This window comes from Etheostoma cragini, chromosome 6, assembly GCF_013103735.1.
Source record: "Etheostoma cragini isolate CJK2018 chromosome 6, CSU_Ecrag_1.0, whole genome shotgun sequence".
Taxonomy (NCBI): Eukaryota; Metazoa; Chordata; class Actinopteri; order Perciformes; family Percidae; genus Etheostoma; species Etheostoma cragini.
This window is the reverse complement of record NC_048412.1, coordinates 5,126,140-5,151,951: the sequence shown is the minus strand read 5'-3', so window position 1 is coordinate 5,151,951 and position 25,812 is coordinate 5,126,140. Positions and strand designations below refer to the sequence as shown.

Below are 25,812 nucleotides of genomic sequence, written 5' to 3'. Positions count from 1 at the left end.
GGCGGTGATAATCTCCACACTGAGCCACTGCAAAATGAACGTCGGTAAGGAACTTGTTTTGGTGGACCGTGTTGTTGTAGTCTAATTAGCTCTCTCAGTTTACCGCCCAGAGATCTGAGGAGCTGTTAAGCATAGTTTAAAATTCCAACACAAAGAAAGCAGAAGGAAATGGACGACAACAAAAAAAACATTCATCCAGCATAATTTAGTGCAGCACCGGAGCAATGCCGGAAGTGGAACGTTGTGGATAAAGGCTAGGGGTTTGGTACCTTGGTAACGCTTCTGACTGCACCACCCCTTCCACCACCAACAACACCTAAGAAATCAATCTCCCTCTTTTGGCTGCTACCAAGGACCTCAATGTAAAAACAAAGGAGGAAGGTGTGAGCCCTGTTTCGTTCCTCTTCCAAGAGCAAAATAATCAGGAATTAACCCTTTAGTTGCACTGCAGCATCTGAATGCTTATTCAGAACCTGAATCCACTTAAAGAAAATGCTGCCAAACCCATACATTTCCAAAAGAAATGTAACCATGTCAAACGCATTTTCGGCATAAAAAGAAATAGCAGCAATTGGCTGCAGACCATGCAATATTAATTAATAACATTTTGTATGGCCTCTGAGTTCTTGCTCCCTGCATTCTGATGCCCAGGTTGGTTCAGCACTGTCAGCCAAGGTTGGTCATTGGTTATGTGGCCGCTGCTGCTCGGCTAAGTGCACAAACTTTACCCGCGCTGGCATGCTCCACTCGTAGAACGCTATGTGCTAACAAGGTCAACGTTGCTAACTGACAAAACTAGCGTGATTACTCACCGAGGGGTGCAATGTTTTCTGCATGCTTCAGAGCAGGAAACATCAGGCCTCCCTGATAGCCTCGGTGAGTAATCCCGCTAGCTGCGTCCACACATGGCTCTCATCTTCATGAATGAATTAGCTCTCAGATCAGATCAGCGTGGACCGGAGCATATGAAAGCATCTCGCAGGTGAGAGCTGCCTAGCTACCAACATCACACAGTTGACACTGTGTCTTTTCGAAAGGAACTCTGGAAGATGAGGTCCAAGAGGCCCGCCTGCAATTCTTGCCACCAAAGCTGCCGCTAAAAACAACATACCTCAAATCTTGCAGACTACAACTTGCCGTTGACTTTTTGCCTCTTGATATTCTTGTCTTCCGCAATGGTTCTCCTCCAAGCTTTCTTAATGCTAGGGTGATTTTAATTAACCACTTCTCTCACAATAAAATGCAGTATTTACAAAGCTCATGCATGAAGTGATAAGTAACAGCAGTTCTTACTTAAACATCTTTGTTAGTTTATTACAGCAAAATGAATGGAGCACAGCAATAAAAATATTGTCTGGCTGGTATTCAGTACGCTAAAGTCAGTATCTGTGCCTATAACAATCCAACAGACCATCTGCTGTCCATCCCTAAAAACAGTTACAAAAAAATGTCAAAGGTCATTCCTTCTTTAATTTCTATAACTGCTGAAAAAGAATAATGTAGATATCCCAGTCTAATCTTCTAATCAATCGCTCTCTCTAAACATTATCTACCTTGTCAGAAATATCACCAACTGAGGATCAAGATCCTTGGAGACTGTTACTACTGTATCTGTGGGCTGCCAGACTACAGAGAGGACCACGCTGCATGCTCTATCATGATGGGTCTGGCCATGGTGGAAGCCATTTCGTGAGTACAGAGATAACTGGATGATGCTGGGCTGTTTTAAAAATCAGTCGGTGTCAGCTATGTTTTGATGTGATCCAGAAGGTTAGTCACTTTGTCCATAGTTTGGAATTGATCACTCTGGTGGGCTATTATCGACTCGCTGTGAACCACAGACGTTCAAATCGATTCTAATGAAAAATTTTGGTCAGACTCCAGACAAGTGTATGAATGGATTTACTTTACTTTTGACGTGCAAACAAAAAGATGGCGTCTGCAAAGATTTGGGCACCCTGCAGAGTTTCTAGCATGCACCGCCCCCTTTGGAAAGCTGAGGGGGTACAAGGTATTAACTCTGCCCCTCTTTCCAAAGGGGGCGATGCATGCTAGAAACTCTGCAGGGTGCCCAAATGTTTGCAGATGCCATCTTTTTGTTTTCTGTTATTTTGAAAGTGTAAATGATGGAAATAAAATCTAACTTTTTGTGACATATTATACAAATGTCTAATCTGTCATGTGATGCCTTTTGAAAATGTTTCCATCTTTTCTTGGCTTATTTATGTACATTACTAAAAAAAAATTACCGGGGTGCCCAGATTTTCGAGCTCAACTGTATATTAGTGACAGTGTTTTCTATAGGTTGAGAATGTATTTTTACCATTACATGGTAGTTGTGGTTCCTGATTTCTTCCATTGTTTTTTTTTTTTTTTAAACAGGTATGTCCGGGAGAAAACTCAGACAGATGTTGACATGCGGGTTGGAGTTCACAGTGGAACAGTCCTGGGGGGAGTGCTGGGTCAGAAACGCTGGCAGTACGACGTCTGGTCCACAGATGTCACTGTAGCAAACAAAATGGAGGCTGGAGGGATACCAGGGTAAGAACATTCTAAACTAGTTGGAACTTCTCTTTTGGTCAAGTTTTTAAAAAGGTTACTTGAATCCACTGTTTGAGCAATGTGTGTACTATTATAACATTTTTTAAATTATGTCCACAACCCTATTCTAACAAGACTAGTATTACCAGGGGATCTTGTGTGATTTAGAAATTACCCCACCAAGTCTGTGTTTCAGGCTGTATTTTACTCCAAATACTGACATTATTCCAAAACTATATCGAGGCTCTATCAGAATTTTCCTCTGTAATTGCCAATCCTAAGCACAGAGATGCCGATTTGCACAGAACTATTATTGTGACACAACCTGTGTTTGTCGAAATACGGTAATTTGCTAGGAAGGCAGTGCATTTCCTGGTTCTCTCTTTAATCCGTGGTTCTGCCAGCCAGTTTTTGTCTGCCACCTGAACTGCCACTGCGCGGGGCTCCGTAGATGGCACACGCTTAGAGCATGCATGGAGACGTTTATGCTCAACACATTGTGGAAAACCAGAGGGTCTACAAACAAAATAATATGGGAATAAGCAACAAGTAGTAGAGAAGAAGAGAGCGAAATGTAAGCAAAGCAGGCTGCCTGGCAACAGAAGTAAACACATCCATTATAAACACTGACGTACCACAAAAACATTACAATTATCAACTCTTATCAGTAACGTGGCTGTTGTTTGTCTTCAATTTGAAATGACTGCGTGACTGTAACACTGTTTTTTTCGTGAAGCTGTTTTTTTCCCCCTATATCTCATGTTTTCCACACGCTCCAGCAAGAAGTTTCTTCTTTTCCCAGTGTGGTGTCCTTCTTTGACCACATGAAGTTTGACTCTCTGTGGTCTGTACATCAAGAATCACGCATATGTTTGGACAGGCGCACCTGCTTTTCCCAGCTGACCATGTTGAACTGAAAGCCCAGCGCCCTCAATACAAAGTTACAAAAATTCAGAGGTGCATGACCATGAAAGCATACGGAGCCTTCGCTCTGGAAACGACAACCGTTGGTGTCTTAATTTTATGGCTCACGCACCTCGCACCAGGGGACACCACGGCTACCATAAACCTTGATTCTAGTGAACCAAATCTCTCAGTAGTAATGCTGACGAACGTTGTTGGCATTGTTTGGAGGACCCCCTCCCCCCTTTCATGTTGTCCACATAACATAACCTGCAGGTGGCGTTGTGTAGTGCACAAGGCGTGAGCTTGGAAGGCTCGCAAAGCCCAACAGGCATTTAATGGTTGTGGAACTCCTCCACCAGTTTTACTCAAATGTCATGAAAAATGAGAATATACTGCCACAATTTAACATTTCCACTCTGTGTTGCACTTAAGTCCCAAATGTTCACACTGTGTTCATTAGGCCGAATGTTTCAATTCATCACTCTGTATAGGAGCATCAAGATGACTAAATGCACACAGCAACATTATACCACATATTCAAATTATTAGGAAAGGATCATGTCATAAGGACTATTCACGGCTCAATGAAATCCACAGAAGCACTTTCTGTAGACTTTGTGTAGTTGGTAGTTGTTAGATCAATGATTTGTAGATGAATGACCTTTGTATGTGTGGAACAGTCGCGTCCACATCTCACACAGCACCATGGAGTGTCTTCATGGTGAGTTTGATGCTGAGCCAGGGAACGGAGGTGACCGCTGTGACTACCTGAGGGAGAGGGGCATCGAGACTTACCTGGTGGTTGTTCCTAAAGGACCGATGGGGAAGAATGGCATCAATGGTGTAGTGAGTCAACCCTTCCACACACCCACACTGCAAATATTTGGATATTCAAATGTTGGGGTCTCATTCAGCCAGTGAAATGTTACATTTAACATCACATTGGAAAACATTCTTCTAACTCAAAGGTAGATTTGAATATAATGTAAAAATGTAAGTCCAATGTAAGAACTGTATGTCCAGCATTCACAATACATGCATATGTTCAGGAATGTAAAAAGGAATAAAGAAAAATGTGACATTACATAATAATCACTCATTATTTCCTGTTCGCTTGTTTCACATTAGAAGTTGTCTGTTACCTCTTCCAATGGAAACTCCCCACTCTTGATCAACACCACAGAGTGTAATGGCAGTGTTAACACAGCCTGCACGACACCAGAAGAACCAGAAGAACTGGATACGAGGGTAACCAAGAAATCACTTCTTAGATCAGAATTGCATATCAATCAGGAGAGGATGTAATTAACATGGTGCATATAGCGGTTGATATGTTAGTCTTTGGCGATTAGACTCCCTCGAACTGTTAAATTTATAAGCGCTATGTATACAGGGCCGGAAGTTCACTTTTTTGATTTAAAAATCCACCTGACACAGTCACTTTTTACTAGCCACTTTTTATCAGCCACTTTTTTGCCTCATAAAGGAGAATTGCTGTGTCTCTATGATCCTATCCTATCCTATTCATGGAAGCCTACTCGGGGACATTGCGCCGTCATCACATGCTGTAGTAGGGGGGTAGTACTTATTGGACTTTAACTTATCATTGCACCTACAATATTATAGTTGTCCTGAATTTAGGTCGTTCTGTATAGCTAATCTGCGTTTTTTCCTGCATCCACCATGTGTGATTGTGTGTGTGTGTGTGTGTGTGCGTGTGTCAGTCGCGGGGGGCGGAGAAGACGTCTTCTCCGTCTTCATATCAGAAACAAGAAAATGAATTTTACCCGTTCTCAATCCCACTTGGTCAGTGAGGCAGAACGTACCGTGTACCAACAGGCTGCACGTGGGACTGCTGGGATTGTCCAGGGGGGTGGAAGTAGTTCAGTCCGTAGAGAGTTGGGTTCGGAACCAGAGGGTCCCCATACGGACCAAAGGGAGTGGGAGGGGACCCGTATGGAGTGTAGACATGTAGCTAGAGGGGTACCAGACATTGCCTCTTAAGTAAGGCACTGAACACCCCTTTGAAAAGTAGTTTAGAAAAAATCAATGTTAAAAGAAAGAAGAACTCTGCTAATCTCTTACACTCAGTAAAGACATGGTACATAGTCTCTCGAAAGCATAAATAACATAAATACAAGCATTGAAGACAAAAGCTCCACGTAAAATCTTTCACTAGAAGTTGACCGCCTGTTTTTTGAGAGGAGGTTTATTTGTGGGCCAGGTTTTCTCCCAGTCTTTTTGTCAGGCTTGTGAAAGGATGACTTGTCAGGGTGTGTTGTCGTCGTAACCAGGGGGCAGAGAGAGAGAGACAGCGCTGAACAACCTCTCAAAGTGAAAAATTCTTCTGGGAAAGGAGACAGGGCATGTCTTGCCGCCCGGAAATATGTACAAACATGCCACACCCTGAGGGACTCACACACACACAATATACTGTATTTTTAATTAATATTAAGCTATCCTAATCATTAAGGGTGTGACGAGATCTCGTTTTACAAAAAACATTAAAAGGGCAAACAACTCTAAAAGCCTTTGAACATGACCATATCTTAGGCTGTTCTGTGTAGTTTCTCTCTTTTTCATGCTTGAAGAAAAACATTGTTTCTGTTTGCACTTGTAGTTTTGAGAGAGCAGTACTTTGGTTATTGATACACTTACTGATTGCATTTAAAGTGTTATTTTTCTGTTATTTACACATTTATTTTGTTTATACAGTTTATTTTTTTACGTTCGGTTTGTGGAAAGGAGTTAGATTTCCCGTGTGAAATTGTACAGGGCAGAAGCCAGTTGGTAGAGTTTCTACAAAACGTTTTGCAGTGTTTGTCCCTTTACTGCATATAATTCATTAAAATAGTAAAAAAAAAAAGTTCAATAACATTCATCATTAATAGTTGATTTCAAAATGCACCTAAATTGTTTTGCATTTTGTGATTTTTCAGTTGAATAAAAAAACTATTTTCCATTCACATATTTCATTGAGTATTTCTTAAAATTTTTTTTTTAAATCTCATCTCGTCTCGTTCTCGTAAACCCAATCTTGTGATGTGTCTCGTCTCGTGGAGTAAGCGTCTCGTCACACCCCTACTAATTATTATGGACGATTTTTACCATTTTAGGGGTTACTAACTTCTTCAGATTTAACCCAATTGACTTCAAAATTGGTCAGTATAATCTAAAGACCTAAATCGCAAAGCTTTTTTTTAAATGTTGTCATACAGTGTGGGTGTAAATTAAAAGTAAATATAAATACTTATTTAGCTATTCTCAGGGCCCAATATCATTTATTAAAATGAATTTCTGACCAACATTGGTTCTTTTCAGGGTCATTTCTTAGGTCCTTTTTTAACCTTTTTATTAGGTTTTAGGGAAAAGCACACTTTGAGTGAACTGAACAGAATGATCAGGTCACTTAAAGTACAAAGAAGAAGAAAGAAAAAAAACTCGAAATCAATAGTTAAATCATCTGTTAAGGATTACTTTTACATTATTCCAAAAAGAGGACAGAGACCTACCAAGATAGCCCCCACAGAACAGCACAAAACCGATATAGTCAGTCAACATAAAAAGCCAAGATAATTAATTTTTGATGGCAATAATTCGAGTGTGTGTGACTAGACATCCATTGTGAACCTAAGCCGAAGAGTCACAGGTGTATCTGTACAGGCAGGGATTGAAACAGTTACAGAGCTTCTGGTCTATTACTAATCCGGATTTCAGATTTTTTTTTTTTTTTTTTTACTGATTTTGTGGAATGTTGTCTTCAAAGTTTTAATCACAATATTTTTTTTAGCCATAGGTCCATTCTCAGAATAACTCTGTTTGATGTATTTGAGTTTAATTCCCACTTGGTTGTCAAGGACGCCGTTTAATTCTAGTAGGAAGGGGTCCATTACCTCTGTATGCTTTTGTTGCAATGTTTTTAATTTGTTAGGTTAGTCAATTTTTTTTATGACCACATAATTACTGTTCCTATGTTCACCCCTTTTGCAGCATTCCATAAAATACATGGTAATATGTCCTCATTACTATTTAATTCCAGGTACTCTCTTTAATCCTTTTTTAATTAACTTTTCAGACTGAAGAATCATTCAAAAGGCTAGTATTAGGTCTCCACATGTGGTTTTGGGCTGGAAATCCAAATACTCTCCTGCACGAATTACACTGCTTACCCCAATATTGCAATCCTATGTCTCTCATAGTTAAATATAAATGATAAATTCCTGAGAGACAGCATGGTGGGTTGGGTAAACAATTTTAAACAAATTTTAAAAAAGTCAGAGTTATTAAAACCAAAAGGATTTATGACTTTGGGTAGATTGCCATTACATTTTCTAAGCACATTGATTAAATGAGACTAATATGATCTTGTGTTCAATGTTGACATTTTATCCTGAGGGTGGGACAAGAGGAAAGCTCATGGGGTATGCAAAATGTAAGGAGTGCATCCCCTGCACAGTGTAAATGTGCTCAGGAAATTTCATTGTTATTAGATTTGAATATGTATTCTGTACTGGGCAAAATTTGGGCTCAATTGTAACATTAGGTAATACCTTTAGAGACACAAACTATTACATCTACTACAAATTTCATGAAAATCTGGCACTTTGGTTTCTTTATCATGAAACAAAGTGTTGATCAAGTGTAAATGTTTAACAAAGGTTTCTTACTGTTGATTGAAGTGTTAGGAAAGACAAGATGACTAACAGAATTGCTGACATGGCATTGATATAGTAAATATTAGACAGAAATGTAATAAATGGGTCTACTTTTCTCCATTTTTTTCTTTCTGGCACTTCAGGTGGTGAATCCATCTTTCCCTAACCCTCGGAGAAGGCTGCGACTGCGGGACCTGGCTGAAAGGGTGATTGATGCTCAGGAGAATGAACAGGAGCTCAACAAACTGCTTAACGAGGCTCTGCTGGAGAGAGAGACAGTCCAAGCGTAAGTGAAATGTAATCTTAATTAAAGCTGCAAGCAGCGATGAACGGACCCTTGCACTTATTTCATTTATTTGTTTATTTGAAAAGGGGACAATGTACACTGATCAACATTCAAAGCAAATGTAAGCGTAGCCGAGTTAGCCATAGGCTAGTTTTCATCGGCAGTCCACTAGCCAGCTGTTATTAGGCATCCTAAAATAATAAACAGTTATAATACAATGACGATATTTATACAATAGACAAAAGGTTCAACTCTGCGCATCAATTAGGAGCTGACTGCAACCCGATATGGGTTGCAGTCAGCTCCTAATTGATGCAGCTGTGTACTTTCCTAACTAACAGACCCTGCATGCACAAATTAGACTTGTATGTAAGTTTGGACATGAAGCAAACCAAATCTTATACATCTAGTTGGAAGGCACTGCAGAATCTACTTTTAAATTTCTTAGGGGGGGCTATTGAGTGAGCCAGTGAAATTCTATCCAGAGTAGCTCTATCTTTAGATTATGAGCTTTGGAGGTGTTTGGGGCCAAGTACAATAACTTCAGTTTAACCTTAGGAAATTGCAGGTAATCCAGTATTGAATGTCCTTAGGGCATGTTTTTGGGCGAGACACTGAACCCTGAATTGCTGTTAACACTGCTCCATCGGTGTGTAAATGTGTGTGAGTGTTTATCTGATGAACAGGTGGCAGCTTGTAATGCAGCCTTAGCCACAGTGTATGAATGTGTTTAAATGATGAATGGTTCCTGTACTATGTAAAAGCGCTTTAAATAGTTTTTGAGACTTGAAAGCGCTATATAAGAACAGTCCATTTACATTGACATTTTTTGTAACATGTTGCAGGCATCAAATTCAAAATGAGTGAATATCTCAGTTTGAACATTCAATATCTAGTCCTTGTAGTGTATTCAAATGAGTATACTTTAGGTTGAAAAGTCTTTGAATATCATTGTATAATGTATTTATTTGTGTTTTACACAATATCCAAACTTCATTGGAATTGGTGTTTGGATTGAAGTCCCTCCAGATTGTTTAGACTTTGTTTGAAATACTCACCAAATTGTTGGAAATGAAAGACAGAGGACGGCCAATTACTTCATGTCCTGTGATAAGGTCCAGGAATTTTAGACTGAGACCCATTCAGCCCAATATTATTTGTTCTGGGAGATGGATCAAACCTAAGTGGAACAGATAAGCACATAAGATGTTGTGTCCAAACTAGTTTTAATGATAGCCAGGCAGATCTTTCTATGGATGGAGGAATAACGAGTTGCCGTCAATTGAAGAGTGGTCTTGTGAGATGGCAAGGGTGGCTGCGTTTAATAAAAGGTGTCATACAAATGGTTTTCCAGATTAGATGTCTTCACGGGAAAATAGGGAAAGTACTTAAACTTTCTGGAGGACTCCTAAGAAGCTTTCTGCTGGACAGAGATGGTTGGGTTTGTCGTGTTGACATTATACATATGTTTATTTGGTTTACCATTACAGTTATTTTGTTGTATGTATTTTGAAAAAGATAACAAAATTGTTAATCACATGAAAAACTAATCTTGTTCTCGTGAACCCAATATTGTATCATGTCTCATGAGCTTAGTGTCTGGTCACATCCCTAGTACAAAGTTTGATGCCGAGCCACGCAAAGCATTGTAGCAGTTTACTCCCAGATTTGCACGAAATCACAAGTAGATTGCATCAGTTTTCAAAAAATTGTAGCATGATTTTTCCTAAAACAAAAATGTGACAATATGTTCTGTGTGTAATGTAATAACAATATTTTAGATTTGATATAAGTGCTGAGGTTCTCTTGTCTCATCAGTCTAAAGGGAAAACACACCAACAGGCTCTCCTTGAGGTTTGTGGATCCGGACCTGGAGACTCGTTACTCTGTGGAGAAAGAGAAACAGAGCGGAGCTGCCTTCTGCTGCTCCTGTGTGGTCCTGCTCTTTACTGCAGCTATGGAGGCCCTCATAGACCCCTGGTTAGTGTACAAGGCCAGGAATAATCTCACCCTTTTTCAAAGTGTGGTTATGTTCCGTTTATGTTTCACTCTGGCTGAAACACCTACCCAAAAAGCAAAATAAACAAACCTAAGCTCACAGTCTTTGGACACAAATTATAAATTGGCAACATTATCTCTTTGGTTAAATTATTTACTTTGTACTGTGAGGGACAGTCTACTCTTGGGATATTAAATGTTTTGCACAACCCAACTCACTGCAATATTGAGCTCTTTAGTATTGTTTTCTGCCCCATCTGCATGCAGTACAAGAATCTGGATTTGTTGACTGCTACCTGTGATATTTCTCTTAAGGTTTTTTTGTGTGTTCATGTGGAACAGGCTGACTGCAAACTACATCACCTTTGCAGTGGGAGAAGTCCTCCTGCTCATCCTGACAATCTGTTCTCTGGCCGCCATCTTCCCTAGAGTAAGTTACAACACATTGTTATTAGGGTTGTCAAGCAATTACAAATTTATCTTATTATATACACTACCGGTCAAAAGTTACAATTTTCCATTCCACTCCAGTATAGACAGAATACCAGCTGATCTGGGTGGGGGGCTGATTTTTAATGCAATATCTACATTCCCCATTATCAGCAACCATTGATCCAATGTTCCAAAGGCACATTCCACAAGGAGATACACAGTCCAAGCATCCAAGGGAAAAATCCAAAAATGGCAAAAACACAAAATCCTAAGGGGTCCAGGGGGAAGAAGGGCGAGGAACAGACAGGACGAAAAAAGGCAGGGAAGACTCACAGGGAAGCTGGACATAGGAACGGGAACTCACAGCATGACGAGGAACAAACAGGCGGACTAACCAGAACGATCTGACAAGAGACAAGGGAAGCACAGACATTAAACACACAAGATAACGACAGGCAGGTGACAAGGGGGCAGGGAATCAGGTGGAAAACCTCAGAGAATCACAAGAGCGGGAAGACACAGGAAGTAAAGCTAGAGGCAAGACGAGCGGAAAACAGACTTCAAAAACAGGAAACGGAACAAGCAGACACACAGGGGAACACAAGACAAGACCGGGGAGAAAATAGGAACACAAACACAAAGAGGCAAAAAAGGGAAAAATAATCCCAACAAAAACCCCAAACCACAACATTCTGTTTACTAATCTGACATATTTAAAAAAAAAAAAAACTAACTGAGAAAACATTAGCTAATCCTTTTGCAATTGCGTAAGCACACATGTAATCTGGAAACTGCTGCCTTGGTTAAAAAAACAATGCATCTGATCTCAGCTGGTATTCCGTCTATAATAAAGTGCACCCCAAACTAATCTATACAGTGCAAACCCTAAAACACTGCTGTCCTTTATATCTCTTTTTCCATTGAAGAAATATCAGTCGAGTTATAACCGGGCAGTCTGATGTGTGTAGAATCTACTGTGGAGAGTTGTACATTCAGTGACATATGGGGTCAAGGGTCATTGTAGAGCGTGATTAATATGCTATACTTCTTTTGACTTAACAATCACTGGTGGGTTAATAGAAATATTGGTAACACCTAAAAAAAGATGCATTCATTTCATTGCAACATTACTACTTCCTGACTAAAGTATTAACTAATATAAGTTAAGTTGATTAAAAAATATCATGGCATTGTGTGAAAAACTTTTAGTTTTTGTTTTTTGGCGACAATAAACTGGCCCAGAGAGAGAGCCTATCTACAAAGCAATATTTAGCGTCAACAATATAACTTCAGGTTTAACCCAGTTTTTTTTTATCATAATGGTGGGTCATTTGTTACCGGTTTAAATCGCCGCGGTAACAAATGCTGAACACCAAACCTGGTCAGGAGCAAGTTATGTTGGAGATAGAGATCAACCTGTGTAAAAGCACAGTCTACTGACCAATCAATACTGGGTTGATAACGATGTCACCGTTCTTAGAAGATCAGCTGGACCTGGATATAGAGAGAGAGAGAGAGAGAGAGTCGTGTGCTCATAAAAGTAAAAACATTTGGAGACCGACAACCCCGTTAACATTCCCCGATGGGTATCTTTTATGAAAGATATAGATTTTAAGCGGAGGGAATCACCTATAGATGTGTTTAATGATGATAAAAGTACTGATTATTCAAATGGAGTCTGGTGGGTTTGGTGATGGTGATTTCCCCCTTAAATTGATAAATATAAAAACATATTCAAATGTTTGCTGAGTGAGTGAGCCTACGGGATTTTGTATGGGCTATATGTTGGCTTCTTGAGCTGTGTGTTGCCAATGAGCACATCGGTTTGAGTTGTGTTTTTATATTTTTTATTTGCTCTCATGATCGCTTACCACTACCAGGGTTGCAATTGAAATAAAAAGCTAAAGCAACGACAGTTTATTACACAAGTGTAATTATGATCAGATATTGTACCTGGCTGATGGAAATGTGGTATTGCTAGTGATCCAAAGATAAGCATTGTGATTTACACAATTACAGCGAGATCAGTGCAACTGATGCGTTTGTTGAAGTGTTTGTGCCACGCTGTGTGATACGCAACATTGAGTGACTAAGTTTCTTTTTGTTAATTAGGACACACCTGTGCACAATAATTAATTAAAAGAACACGTTTGCTGTGGAGTCAAGCACAAAGGGGCTCTGTGGTTAGTTCACAATAGTCTGATGCTGGTAACACAAAATGTAACCAGCGGATCTGCTGTGCTGTGGCTCATCAGTGACTTTTTCACTCCTATTCGAGTTTTTTTCCTCTTGAGGCTTTATTTTTTTGTTGTCACATACAGTACACAAAACACGAACATATTCACAAAAATGAAGGCCAACGTGTAGGCTTTATAGCGTTCAACAAAACAGATGCATAGTATATATATATATATATATATATATATATATATATATATATATAAAAAAATACCAGGCTAGATACCAAACAATCCAACCTAGAGAAGAAGCAACCAAGACTCCGACGATATCACAGATCAATAATTATGCGTTTACTAGCCGTTAACTAAACCACAGAATCCAATGTCTCTCTACTCACCCTGGAGCTATCTGATGTTTGCCGTCTCAGAGCAGATTGTTGATGCAAAAACAGCTGCTAGTTCCATAGTAAAAATCTGCCAACTCTGCACCTGCCTAGAGTAAACTGCAAAACCTGCGAATCTTCCGTGCATCTACGGTCAAACTGGGGATACTCTTCTACGTGCAGCCAACAAGCGATCCCATTGACTTATATAACGTATATAACTTGAATCTAGGGCTGTAATTTCCCAGTCGACTAGTCGATTTATTGGTCGATAAGTTCTTGCTCGACCAAAATTCTGATTGGTTGATTCTTTGCCGTGTTATTTCACCAGGTGGAAGCATAGACCGTTACGGTCTATGGGTGGAAAGCACTAATTGCTAATGGGGGTGTTTTTCAGAGCATCCCTGTTTCACTGGTAACAGTCTTTAGAACACCTCCCTTGTAGTCTTGCTCGACTACAAAGATGGCATATCACCTAAAAACGGTAAGCTAACTTGTCTGCGTTAGGTTGCCATGTCTGATTTGAGTAAGCTAAATTAATAAGATAATGATAAGAATTGGCATATTTCATATTCTAATAATCGTTTTATAACTACTACTCGCACCCACTCGCAACGACTGTAGCGTTACCCAGACACACCCAGACCACGCTGGATGTTAAGCCTTTACCATCCAAACGCAAAAATAATCTCACGGAAGGATTTGTTGACTTTATTGCTCAGGATATGAGGCCCATGGTTGTTATGGTGGGCTGAGGTTTTAAGAACTTGTTAATTTGCCTGGGTCTGTCCGAGGTTTCTGCCTAAAAGGAAGTTTTTCCTCGCCACTGCGTGCTCTGGAGGAAACTACTAGAACTATTGGGTCCTTGTAAATTCTGGAGTGTAGTCTAGACCTCCTCTATCTCTAAGTGTCTCGAGATAACTCTTGTTATGAATTGATACTATAAATGAAATTGAATTGAATAATATACAGCGCCAGCACGCCACACCATCATGCATGGACTAACCCAAAATGTAAGGGACCCAAAGAGAAAGTTTCGGAGTTAATGCAACACAGCGAGAGCTTGACCACAGATATGTTTAAATATGCAGTATATATTAAAGTAGACGTGCCTTTTGTGTTTAAGAGTAAAAGCTATAAATTAATAGGTCATTCGTGTCTCAGCCGCGGAGCCGAGCTCTGATGTTAAGCCGCTCCGTGCAAGGACATGCACAGAGCGCTGATGCAGCGCTGTCAGAGCCGACAGACGAGTGGCATTTCAGTACAAAATAATTAGGTAAAAAACAATTTAAGATACTGCAAATAGCCTACAAGGACAAGTACTGCGGGACAGTACAGTTAATTAATCTAACGTTTTATTTGGCAGAAGGGAAAAGATCCCTGATGTTGCTCACTGCACAGGATGGGATCAGAATCTTATTCCTCCTTCCCAAATGGCCCCTCGTCCAAAGAGTGAACTGCTAGTAGTCTGTCAACCTAAAGTCTGAGTCTGAGAAAATTATATAACAAGTTAGCCTAGCCTAGTTGCCAATTCGTAAAATAGTGTTACATACCTGTTACTTATGGGGCGCTCCAGCATCTGAGCTTGTACATCTTAAAGAGAGCATAGCCACCTCCAACACCTGTCTCTCACCGCACAGAATCCAAAATGACCGATGCATAGTTATGCATTTTACGTCATCCATCAATAAATGGTCCATGTTGACCTCTCTACAACAGATGGATTCCAGCGCTGTTTCCATGCTTTGGCAGCGCCCACACATACAGCATTCACTCCCCCCCAAACGATTCTGTACTGAAGGTGGAGCCTGAACCTGATCGTCTTCCATGTGGTGTTAGTCAGACACTACAGGCCCGTCCTTCACAAGCTCAAATGCGTAACTGAGCAATTAAAATTACTTATTTTCGTCTGTATATGATATGCTTAAGCCGTTGCCTATATACCTTCGCAGTAGGAATGTAATCAACCAAATAAAATCTTGGTCAACTAAAGTCATGAAAATTTGACTAGAAATCGACGGGGGGGGGGGGGGGGGGGGGGGGGGGGGGGGGGGGGGAGTTAGATTAATTTACTGTACTGTCCTGCACTACTTGTCCTTGTAGGCTATTTGCAGTATATCAAATGCACATGCACAGCGCTGCATCAGCGCTCTGTGCATGTGCTCGCAAGGAGGTGTCGTGGTGTGGCGTGCTGGCGCTGTATATTAACAAGTTCTTAAAACCTTAGCCCTCCACAACCTCAATGGGCCTCATATCCTGAGCAATAAAGTTGACAATTCCTTCCGTGATATTATTTTTGCGTTTGGATGGTAGAGGCTTAACATCCAGCGGGGTCTGGGGGGGTCTGGGTAACGCTATCGTAGTTGCGGGTGGGTGCGCCGGTAGTTACAAAACGCTTATTAGACTATGAAATATGCCAATTCTGATATGCTCACATAGGCTACTCCAAACAGACAGGGGAACCTAACGCAGAAAAGTTAGCTTACTGTTTTTAGCTGATATGCCATGTTTGAAGTCGAGCTGCGATATGCAAACTGTTACTTGCAAACTTTGCATTCAACTTTTTTCCGTTATCTATTTTGTAAAATGCTGCCACACTGGCGATGTTTTCAACATGGTTGAAGAGGACTGACTGTAAATTAAACACACAATTAAATAAATATTAATCAAACCACTAAAACAAGGCTTTCTAGTTCTTTCTTCAATGTGTCCCCAGTGGGTTGGGCTAATCCAAAAAAAGGAACTGAAAGACAGAGGACAGCCAATTACTTAATGTCCTATGGTCCTGTGATGCATGATTACTGTAGTGGAAGTTTCTGTTCAGCGAGGGAGGAATTTGTGTTGAAGAAGAGACCTTGTTGAAACAAAATAAAGACAGGCTGCAGACTGGATTAAAAGTTTAGATATTCGGTGGAAGAGTTTAATTATTTTCTCGAGAGAACAACCAAACAAAATGACAAGAATGGCAGTTCACAATGAAACAGAGTAACAAGGTGACACCACAATTCTGGTGCCCGCGTAACACTAGACAACTCCTTATATCCTCTTCTGCCCCAACAGAAAACCCTATCATGTTTGGAAAAACACTCTGATCTTAAACAAAAACACTTCATCTTATTCTTCAGACTTACTGGAGCCAGTTGCTGTCCCTGTACATCTGGTTAGTGCGTCAAAAGATGACCGTGGTTGTCATTCTACCTTAGAAGTTCAGAGATTTATCTTTTCCATAGATTAGTTCCGTTTCTGACCTAGAGTTTGGGCAACCTGACCTTTGCCTATCTCCCAGGCGCCTGCATCTGGTTGCCATTTGTTTACTCCGGTGATAAACAGAGTCACACTTTTTAGCTGTCCCTAGAGACAGAGGGCCCCAAACAGGAAATATCTGTAGGAGGCAGCCACATTGTTTATGAGACAAGTAGAGGACACATGTTTAGAGGCATATGTGGAGGTTTAACTTGAAAGAAAGATTTGCTTTTACAAATGAGTAAGAAATGAATAACTACACAGAAGAAAGTAAATCTATGTAGGAAATCATTGTCTATGTAATTTTCCAATCACATTACCTATGTCGGATTGGAGAGACCCAGGTTCCATTACGCCCAAATTAATTTTTCTGGAAGATGGATCAATCCTAAACAGGATAGATAATCACATAAGAAGCTGGGTCCAGACGAGTTTATTGATAGCCATACAGATTATTTTAAGACAGTGGAGAAGTAAAGATGTGCCGTTGATCAAAGAGTTGGCTTGTGAGAAGGCTAGGGTGGCGGCATTTAAAAAAAAAAGAAGTCATATATGGTTTGCCAGATTGGATGTCTACACTAGACGATACATATAAAAGAAGCTTTGTGCTAGGGAGAGACTTGTATGATGGGCTTATGGTGTTGGCATCACATATGTTTATTTGGTTTATGGTTATCTATATTGGTATTGTTTTGTTGAATGGTCTTGAATATTACTACTATATGCTCCAACTGAGTGAATGGGATATCCTCTTTGATGACAGTGCAAAGTAGTTTCATGATAAAGTGTTTTTGTGTGTCCTATTTCGTCATGGAAATTCAGATTGATATGCAGAAGCCAGGCCAGTATTGACTGCTGCTGTAAGCTCAGGTCAATCAGGAAAAATTGTCAATTGAATGAACTGGGAAAATGCAGTCACTGTAAATAATGCTCAGGGCTTATCTGTACTAATCAATATCACAATATAAGCCTACAGTATATTTTCCATCACCCTCTAATAACAGTGGCACATGCATAAATGTGATCAACTTCACTTTACACTGTTACCAGTTTCTCGATCTGGCTCAGGTGGTCCCACCAAAGAGGGACATAACACCATGTTAAGTGTTTAACCAAGACTTTTTTTGATCCAGTTGAACTAAATTAGACAGAATAACCAAATTAGCTATACTAAATGGGATGTGGAAATCAGTGGAGTCAGTGGTCTTGTGTGTGCATGATTGACAGAGGTGAGTGTGTGTTGGTGTTGTAAAGGCCAAAAAGCATAGCAAAAGGCCAACCTAAGGCAACATAAACAAACCAAAAGAGAAACCAGGGAGAGTTGTAACAGCAGCAAACAGTTGCAGGCAGAGAGAGAATAGCTGCACTGCTACCAGGTTTAAATAACCTGGGAACATTCAGGTGTTACAGGTTACCCTAACAAGCACCTACAGAATTTAAGGCCATTTTTGAAACTGAATAATATACTAGCAGAGCGTACTACTGTCTCCCACAACACAAAGCCCTGGAACAGTCACAACAACCGCGGCTTGCCGTTGTGGCCAACAACTGGAAACTTATTTCCATTTCTACGCTCTGCGGTTCCCTGCTATGTCCTGCTGTGCCTTGTAATGCCGCACAGTGCCCTGCTATGCCATGAACTACTAAAAAGAACTACTACAAACTTCTATTTTTTGTGACTGTTATTGCCACTTAATTTTAACCCCAACTGGTCGTCAGACACCGCCTACCAAGAGCCTGGGTCTGTCCGAGGTTTCTGTCTAAAAAGGAAGTTTTTCCTCGCCACTGTCGCACTGTTGCTTGCTCTGGAGGGTCCTTGTAAATTCTGGAGTGTAGTCTAGACCCACTCTATCTGTAAAGTGTCTCGAGAAAACTCTTGTTATGAAATTATTGTCAGATATTTTATCATAACTTCACTTCTGAAACTTTTATGCAAGAAATCAACTGTGTAGAGCACATATGGGGCGAATTGCAAATTTATCCATTGTTATCAAAGTTGAGAAGCACTGACACTGACGCAATAGCCAGCTGGTACTTGTCAGGGTTGCTGGCTTGCCGCCCAGCCTGTCCACACTCAAATACCTCACTGTGAGCTGCCTGGAGCTCCCTCACGAGACTCATGGATAGGATGCATTAATTTCTCAGACTGTTTAACATTAGACAAATATCCATTCATGCATATACAGAAGGGGTTGCTGTGGCTCAGTGGTAGAGGGGTTGCCTGCCAATTGGAAGGTTGGTGGTTCAATCCTTGGTCCTGCAGTCCCATGTCGAAGTGTCCTTGGTCAAGACACTGAAGGACACCCGATATATTTTTAAAAGGGGTAAGGAAGCCAAGACAATCTCCCCGATGGAGTCTAGACACTGGAGGTGGTGACGAAGGAGCCAAAAGACCAGACCAAAGGAGTCGACGGAGCGTCCAGCAGAAGGAAGACCCACATTGCACGTCTTGCCTGAAATGACAGCTGACAGCAGCAGGGAGAGAAACAGATTTAAAGCAGGGTTGTGACGCTGTGATTGGCCCTTGGAATTCTTGGCTGATTCCTCCTCGTGGTGAAAGCCTCTAACAGCTGATTTAATTTAGAAAGAAAGCAGTGATTAAGTGTTATTTCTTCCTGAAAGAATTTACGCTGAGCTACATTAGATTATCGTTCATAATTAAGTTAGTTATATTTCCTTATTTCACTTAAATACAGATTTAAGATATTGAGTTTCAGTTTCTATGGTAGATAATAAACAGATGTAGCAATGAAGAAATGAAAACGCAAATGACCATGTAAAAAAACAAAAACAACTGGACAGTCAATATGGCTAAACAAAGCCAGTTCCACTAAGTCAATCTCATGATTCTATTAAAACGATCAAATGACCAAAATGTAAATGATAAAGCCATTGTTACATAGGTTAGCTAACCTGGGCTTGTAAAACAAAGGAACATGGCTTCTAAAGGCTAACCTACAGTAACGGGTAACATTAATTATATCATCCCCTTTCCCTGGTTGTTGTGTTCCATTTTTCCTACCTAAGAGGGGTTGTGCTGTGTTAAAGTTACAGTAACCTTTTTATAATAACCACCGCTAATAAATGTGAATTGTTAATTTACTGTAACTAAACAAAATATTTACTAGTTATGCTATAATGTTTGTTATTTTAACAGTTTGTTGCTAAAATCATAAAAGCATTGTTAATTATTAATTGTTTATAACAAACATGATTCAGATGCTATTATCAGTGTACAAATAGTCAAAAAATTCATCTTAAATTCTATAGAGCAGCAAAAAAAAATTAATTGGGCCAAATTAATTTTAATTGATGCTTTTTAAAGCATTAGTTGCACATTTATTATATCATCCAAATTATTTTTTAGATGTAGACAAAAAAATTATACATGTGATATATATATTTATTTATATATATCACATCTACATTTGTAAACTTTATTTTATTTTATAACATTAAACTAATGATAATATAACAAGATAAATAATTTGGTAACATTAAAAATCATAATTTTGTTTTTTAAACTGAAGTAAAATAAATTTTCAGTTTACCATTTATAAGTTATGGTTATTACTACTCGAAAGGAAAAGATGGCGCCCGCGTGTGTGGCGAGCCGTCTGCCTTTGTCACCGGTGTTGTGTATTGTCTTATTTTTATTGTTTTTAATTCGTGGTGTCGCCGTTACTAGTGTATGATCGCCTCACTCTTTTAAACATACGTGATTTTGCGGAAAAACTGCCGATTCAGGGTAGCAACGGACGACCAAACACACCGCCACCTCTGCTGGCGTCCATACCTCCCCACCTGTGTCGGTTCCCTAGCGGGTTGGTCCGCAATAGCCGCCGACGACGAGGAAGGAGAGGTGGATTGAGTTGCAGATTTAGAGCTTATGGCCCCGTCCTCCGCTCATCGCTTGGGTCTTCCGGGGAGAGGGTCAGCTATTACATACGAGGGTCAATTGATCCCTGCTATCGATGGCTGATACCGGCTATTCCCGAGGTTGAGTACCCGCGTCCGCGCTGCCGGCCCATGAGGATCTGCAGACGAGGCAGCATACCTGACAATCTTTACCCGGTTGCTTATGCCTCCGAACGGATGGACCAGAGTTTAATTCGCATGGCTCTGATCAACACTCGGTCAGTTGTGAATAAGACTTTTATCCTCAATTACTTTTTTTATCTCTCAATCTCTGGATTTTCTCCTGTTGACGGAAACCTGGCTGAAACCAGGTGAAAACACCGCTTTCTCAGAGCTCCTCCCACCCGGATGTTCCTACTTTAACTCCCCACGATCATCTGGTCGTGGAGGGGGTCTTGCTGTTGTATTTAATGACAGATTTAAATGCCGGCTTCTTTCTACAAATGCTTACTCCAGCTTTGAGCTGCAATTATTTGTGATGGACCTTGTGAGCCCTGTGCTATGTGCCGTTGTTTATCGCCCACCCAAATATAATAAGGACTTCATTCATGAGTTTTCTGAGTTTTTGGCGGACATCTTTCCAAAATTTGATACATTTTTGATTTGTGGGGATTTTAACGTTTCATGTTTGTTGTCCGTCCGATCAATTAGCCACTGATTTTAAAAGCCTTTTAGAAACTTTTAATTTAACTCAATCAGTGGATAAACCTACACACTGTCGCGGGCATACCTTGGATCTCATTATTTCTTTTGGGCTTTTAATTGACGTTAAAGAGATCTCTGAGACTGCCATCTCAGACCATTTTCCAATTGTGTTTGAATATATAGCCCCTCCTCCAGCTAGAATGTCTTTGGCTCCATCGTGCCAGCGTCGTATCATCACTTCAACCACGGCTGATGAATTCGCTGCGGCATTTAGGGAGTCCGAGTTTTTCGCCATGAATGGAAAGATTTCTCCCACCTGTCCAGACAATATTCTCTCTCTCTTCCATTCTACCTGCTCCGGGATTCTGGACACTATCGCCCCTTTTCGGCATAAACCGAATAAATTAAAAACGGATCCCTGGATTAATGACAGTACTCGTACCATTAGGCAACGTCGTAGGCAGGCTGAAAGGAAATGGAAGAAGGATAAACTGCATGTCTCGTTGGACTTTTTGCGGGCCAGTCTTGCTGATTACCAGAGGGCCCTACGAGAGGCAAAATCTCAGTATCTTTCTGATATAATTTCTAGCAGCAGTCACTGCCCTAGGGTCCTGTTTGCTACAATTAATTATTTTGTGAACCCACCAATTTCTGCTCTTGCTGATGTTGCAACTATCACTTGTGAAAATGTTCTTCAATTTTTTGTTGATAAGGTTGACTCTGTTAGACAGAGTACTAGGAAAGGTTTTAATATGGAATTTTTTGTTGCTCCAGTTCATTCTGCTGTGTTTGAGGAGTTTGAGTTAGTTTCTCTATCTTCCCTTAGCGAGATAGTGAGATCATTGAAGTCCACAAATTGTCCATTTGATTTTATGCCTACTAGAGTCCTGAAACTGGTTTTTGATGTTGTTGGGCCTGGGCTTGTGGATTTAATGAATAGCTGTCTTAGCCTAGGAACCGTCCCAGCTGCCTTTAAACATGCTGTGGTTAGGCCCCTTCTTAAAAAACCTAACCTTGACTCTACACTGCTATCTAATTTTAGACCTGTTTCTCATCTTCCATTTCTTTCTAAAGTTTTGGAAAAAGTAGTTTTCTTACAGTTGAAACCTTTTCTGGAAAACAACTCTGTCCTTGAAAAATTTCAGTCTGGATTTAGGTCTTACCACAGCACTGAGTCTGCATTATTAAAGGTACATAACGATATTGCTTTCTTTGTAGATAACAAATTTCCTGTTGCCTTAGTACTACTAGACCTCACTGCTGCCTTTGATACGGTAGACCATACAATCCTCCTGTCACGCCTGGAACAGTTTGTTGGCATTCATGGCACCGCACTGAAGTGGTTTTTGTCATACTTATCAAATAGAACTTTCTCTGTGATGATGGGGGATTTGACTTCTTCCTGTGCTTCTCTTTCCTGTGGAGTCCCGCAAGGCTCCATTCTTGGCCCTATTTAGTTTTCATTATATATGCTACCGTTAGGGTCAATTATAGCCAGACACAACCTATCTTTTCACTGCTATGCAGATGATCTGCAAATCTATCTGCCATTGAAGCCTGGTGATGTACAAGGTACCTTAGTTGACTGCATCACGGACATTAAGCAGTGGTTTGCCCAAAACTTTATGCACTTAAATGAGGATAAAACTGAATATATTGTGTTTGGGGAATCTGTGTCTAATGGGTTTGGTCCCTGGTTTCCAACGGCCAGACAGACGGTAAAGAACTTAGGAGTGATTTTTGATAGTTCCTTTAAATTCAACAAACAGATTGATAATGTTGTTAGATCAAGCTTTTTTAAACTGCGCCTTCTGGCAAAGGTAAAATCGTTTTTAAACCGTCATGACCTTGAGAAGGCTATTCACGCTTTAAAAAGCTCTAGACTGGACTATTGCAATGCCCTGTATATGGGTGTTTCCCAGTCCTCTGTTGACCGTCTCCAACTTGTCCAAAATGCAGCAGCCCGCCTGTTAACGGGCACGAAAAAACGAGACCACATAACTCAGATTCTTTATTCTCTCCATTGGTTCCCGGTACACCTTAGCATTAAGTATAAAATTGTATTGTTTGTTTTTAAAGCTCTTAATGGCCTTGCCCCATCTTACATCTTAGACATGCTGATTATTCGTAATTGTGGAAGGACGTTGAGGTCATCTAATCAACTCATGTTGGAAGTGCCCAGGTCAAAACTGAAACACTGGGGTGACCGCGCTTTTCGGTTTCTGGACCTAAGCTCTGGAATAAGCTGCTCAGTGAGATGCGTATCATTACTGACCTGGGTCTTTTTAAATCAAGACTTAAGACGCATCTTTTTAAAGTGGCGTTTGGTACCTAGAAATCTGATGGCACATTTGTATTGATTGTATTGTTTTTATTTTTTTTATCTTTTCTTACTTTTCTCATTCATTATTGTAATTTTTGTTAGTGGTGTATTGTTGTTTTAAATCTGTGGTTTTATTTGTTGTGAAGCACTTTGGTTCAGTTATCGGTTGTTGTAAAGTGCTATATAAATAAAATACATTTACATTTACATTTATAAATTGTTACTAGTCAAGTAGTGGGAAAAACAACAGTTGTGTCTATCAGTGAGTGGTGACCTCAACCTTGACAACACAGAGACAGAGAAATACAAGAGTAAATGAGATGAAACAAGGAACTGGTGTTACGAGGACTCAGGAACAGGTGAAACCCATCAGGGTGGGGTAGACAATTACACAGGCAAGAAAACACAAGGCAGGAAGTATAACAAGACAAGACAAAAGAAAAAAACTGACTACTACAAAATAAAACAAGAAACTGAAACACAGACACAACCATAACAATAACCCAGTTAAATTACTTAACAGTTCTGAATCAGGACCAAGTATTTGGATTTTGGAGCCTGTGAATTACAGTTTGCTAACAGCTGTTTCTTAACATTTCATAAATGATGCTGCTCAATCAGGTTGTAGGTACAGGCTCTAAAGATTGATTAGGCTAAACTGATAATAAAGTTGTATTATATTGTAACACCAAGAGATTCTGCAATCTCAGCCAAATGCTGACCATTATCGAACACCATGCCTGTAGAGCATGGAATTGGAATACAGCAAGCGTGAAATTATTTGGTTTATAGGCTTCATTGACCTGCAACATTTTAATTGGAGAAATGTGCTGTTACATACCTAATTGGAATGGTGTTTGTGTTAGGTCTTTCCCAAGAAGCTGGTGTCTTTCTCCACCTGGATCGACCACACCCGCTGGGCTCGTAACACTTGGGCCATGGCTGCCATCTTCATCCTCACCATGGCCGATATCATTGACATGGTGAGCTGCTATTACTATTTCTTACAACTGAGGCGGATGCAATATATAGGCTACCTGTATGCCACAGAAAAACCAGAGTGAGGAAATTAAATCAGAAATCATCAACATTCTGAATGTTGCTGCTGAAGGACAGCTGAGCATAGTTCATAGAGTGCAGTCTTAGAAATAATAGTTACTAGAACTGCAGGCAGTTATGACGAGGTACAAGCCTTTTGGGCATGAGTCGCTCCCGTGGAACATGCAAAAGGGGAAACCAAATTGAAACCATGGGGAGGCACACGTCAGGAAATATCAAGAGGTGTGAGCTGCAAGGTCTGTGGTACTTTGCTATTACAAATATCCCATCAACATTGATTGAATAAAAGGGCCAAAACTGGTCTAAATTGATTATAGCGCCACCTAATGGACAATATTTGCCATATTTGGTACAGAGCCTCAGATCAGCATACCAAAGAAGCATCACAAGTTTTATGTTGTATGTTAAAAATCGGATGAGTCATTCATGAGATTTAAACTTTTTTTACTTGTAGTGCCCCCTAGTGACAATTTTTAGTTAAATGTGTTTGGGATCCCCAATGGGTCATAGCAAACAAGAATATACCGTTTTGCTTTGATAGCATTTATTTTGTCTAAGATATTGAAAGTTTGTGTTTTTGTAACTAGCTACACAAATTACAGTGGTGTGAAAAAGTGTTTGCCCCTTCCTCATTTCCTGTTCCTTTGCATGTTTGTCACACATAAGTGTTTCGGAACATCAAACCAATTTAAACAATAGTCAAGGACAACACAAGTAAACACAAAATGCAATTTGTAAATGAAGGTGTTTATTATTAAAGGTGAAAAAAAATCCAAACCATCATGGCCTTGTGTGAAAAAGTGATTGCCCCCTAAACCTAATAACTGGTTGGGCCACCCTTAGCAGCAACAACTGCAACCAAGCGTTTGCAATAACGTGCAATGAGGCTTTTACAGCGTACTGGAGGAATTTTGGCCCACTCATCTTTGCAGAATTGCCCTAATTCAGTTACATCAGAGGGTTTTCGAGCATGAACGGCCTTTTTAAGGTCATACCACAACATCTCAATAGGATTCAGGTCAGGACTTTGGCTAGGCCACTCCAAAGTCTTCATTTTGTTTTTCTTCAGCCATTCGGTGGTAGACTTGCTGGTGTGTTTAGCATCATTGTCCTGCTGCAGAACCCAAGTTCGTTTCAGCTTGAGCACACGAACAGATGGTCGAATATTCTCCTTCAGGATCTCTTGGTAGACAGCAGAATTCATAGTTCCTTTTATCACGGCAAGTCTTCCAGGTCCTGAAGC

At 40.2% G+C, this 25,812-nt stretch overlaps 1 protein-coding gene across 2 annotated transcripts in view; it reads left to right on the top strand.

The window, feature by feature from the left end:
* adcy3a (adenylate cyclase 3a) overlaps nt 1-25,812 on the top strand; it is a 67,385-nt gene that overhangs the window by 26,215 nt on the left and 15,358 nt on the right. For both annotated transcript variants that reach the window (XM_034873845.1, XM_034873846.1), the window contains exons 6-13: nt 1,562-1,689; nt 2,383-2,541; nt 4,128-4,293; nt 4,576-4,695; nt 8,246-8,388; nt 10,207-10,368; nt 10,729-10,816; nt 24,377-24,493. In XM_034873845.1, coding sequence (XP_034729736.1) covers nt 1,562-1,689; nt 2,383-2,541; nt 4,128-4,293; nt 4,576-4,695; nt 8,246-8,388; nt 10,207-10,368; nt 10,729-10,816; nt 24,377-24,493 — 1,083 coding nt within the window. The remainder of the gene's footprint in view (nt 1-1,561; nt 1,690-2,382; nt 2,542-4,127; nt 4,294-4,575; nt 4,696-8,245; nt 8,389-10,206; nt 10,369-10,728; nt 10,817-24,376; nt 24,494-25,812) is intronic.